Source organism: Cibotium barometz, chromosome 37 (assembly GCF_041138505.1).
Source record: "Cibotium barometz isolate CiBa-2024 chromosome 37, ASM4113850v1, whole genome shotgun sequence".
Classification (NCBI taxonomy): domain Eukaryota; kingdom Viridiplantae; phylum Streptophyta; class Polypodiopsida; order Cyatheales; family Cibotiaceae; genus Cibotium; species Cibotium barometz.
The window spans coordinates 21,059,599-21,062,098 of NC_141082.1; the positions used below are offsets into that span (position 1 = coordinate 21,059,599).

At 39.6% G+C, this 2,500-nt stretch overlaps 1 protein-coding gene across 1 annotated transcript in view; it reads right to left on the bottom strand.

Annotated features, from left to right (window-relative positions):
- The window catches only part of LOC147617057 (uncharacterized), a 997-nt gene extending 436 nt beyond the window's left edge, over positions 1-561 (bottom strand). Inside the window, exon 1 of the mRNA XM_086776416.1 lies at positions 1-561. This exon is cut by the window's left edge and continues 436 nt beyond it. Coding sequence (XP_086632542.1) covers positions 1-365 — 365 coding nt within the window. The 5' untranslated portion in view covers positions 366-561.
- Positions 562-2,500: the final 1,939 nt, after the last annotated feature.

Genomic DNA, 2,500 nt, shown 5'->3' on the forward strand with positions numbered 1-2,500 from the left:
AGAGTTTCCAACCATAGTCGTGAGGCATCATCAAGCTTTTCTAAATCTTCATTATAGTCTCTTGGAGTAAAATACTTCACAGCTTCAAACAACTCAAAATCAACCTTAAAACGATTCCATAAAGCATCCACTAAACTTCTAACATAAGTAGTAGCCATCATTGCTAAATTCTCAATCACTATATGTAGAGTTTCATATGCATTCACAATATCTCCTTCACACATAGGCCCCAAGTGTAAGACATGTGAGTGTATTTTGCCAGCACTATCTGTAAAACTCACCACCCCATTTTGTCCATGAGCCATGGTCAAAAAAGCATGTGTGTGTTTTGTATCAAAGCCAAATACTCGACCCAAGAAAGACATTTGAAGTGTCTCTACAACAGACTTTAGATGACTTCCAATAGCAGAAATATCTGGATGCTCCTCTTGGAGCTTGCAATTGAGCACATTTAATTCTCCAAGCACATCGGCAAAGAAATTCAAAAGAAATTGCACCTTATAGTTTGTCAATGATGCATATAACTCACTATCTTCATGCTTCAATGCTGTCAACAAAGCTGGCATCAGACGCACCTCTAACCATGACTTGACCTCGAGACAACCACCTTACATCGTGCATCTTTAACAATTTCAATTTTCCATGTCTATTGAATGCCTTTACAACTTCTGCAAGAGCTGCATGTCTCTTTGCCGATCTACAAACCCACTCAAAGAGCTTTTTTGCAATCTTATCCACAAACTTGAACTCTTTGAACACTTTAAATGCATCTCTAGCTGCAAGTGACTCCCTATGAGCAACACAATGAAAGCTCAAAAGCTGTGGAATATTTTGCTTCAACCTTGCAACCACACCATTTGCTGAGCCTATCATGACACTTGCACCATCGGTAGCAATACCAATCATCTTGTGCAAAGGAAACTCCATTTTGGCCAAAAAGTCAAGCAAAGTTTTACTTAAGGCCTCTGCATCACCATTTTCGATTGGCAAGAGTTCCACAAAGCATGTACATATTGGGCCATTTCCACAATTTTGCATGTACGTGATGTAAACAATCATGTATTGTTTTGTACTAATATCAGTACTCTCATCGATTTGAATAGAGTAAAAAGGACTCTCAACAATGTCCTTCTTTAATCTATTCCAATATACATGTTTGATTGCCTTGGCAAATTCCTTTCCTGCATCTTTACTAGTGTACGCAGGGTACTCACTAGTAATTGGCATATTAGGTGTGCGCAAAAATCTTTGAAAGTTGCATTGGTGTGGAAACTCTTCAAGAGGTAAATTTCTTTTGAGTACATACCACATGCTTTGCATGACCGTGACAATCCTGTCCTTCTCATCATCTGTCATAATCGCAATATGCTTCTCAATGGGAAGTGTTGAGCGTCTCTCATGTTCTTCCCACATAGCCTTTGCTGTATATGCTCTTTAGAGAGACTATGCTCATCTAAGGCACTCCTTTGTTTAGTTGTAGCACCTTGAGGTTGAGCATAAGGATTCCTTTTGTGTGCATAGGTACACCACCTGCATTTGAGCCTCTCTTTTCCATCAGGCCCATCAATAGGGAAAACCCATGTATGCGGAATTTTCCAACTTTCAAGAAAATCTGCTCATACTTTTTTTTTCTCTTTTGTGGCTTCTTGTGCAGCCACAACTTGACTAGAAGTGGCAACATTACATTGATCACTTGTTACATTAGTAACTAGACCATGAAGCCCAAGAGATTGCTCAAGGGTTTTCTGTTTTTTGCTTTTTTCAGGTCGACCAAGTGGCGCCATATTCTGTACATAACAATAAATAATAATGTGATTTGAAATGCTGTGAAGTTTTCAAGATACTGCTATAAATCTCATATCTTTTTCTATCCTTAGTCTATAATGTAGGCAGTGTTCTTTGAATAAATACATTATTAAGCTTCATGCTTAGTATGCCAACGATTTCATGTCTTGTGCAAGTAGTCATAGAATTCACAAGTAAAGATAATGCGTGAAAAGAAGACCAACCTTTAGATCTTGGAGATAATGTGGTGGTTGTAATCAATGTCGTCTCAAGACTTGATGACTCTTGAATGCCTTGGATGATGTCTTTGGTCCATATAGATTGTGTTCACTATTTGAAAGACTTAGAACTAGAAGTTAGATTACTCCAGATGATGCCGTGGATGAAGCTTGATTGTGTCCTACAAAGCATGAAACCCAAGTTTGAGAGAGGGCGACTTTCAAGTTTCTACCATGCAGGCGACTCAGGCGAGAGAGAGAGAGACAGACAGAAGGCTGTTTGCATGTGGCCGTTCAGCAGATAAAGTGTTCATTGGGCGTGCATGAGAAATGAAGAGAAAGAAGGCTGCTGTGAAAAGCCCACTAATAGTACCTTGTACATCTCCAAGCTTGACACCATCCAAGTACATCACACTCAGCACATAAGCAGTGGCAAGGCAGTTTAGCCCCAGATTCCAGAATCTTGAACAGTGCAGAAAACAATCCCCATGGTCGCC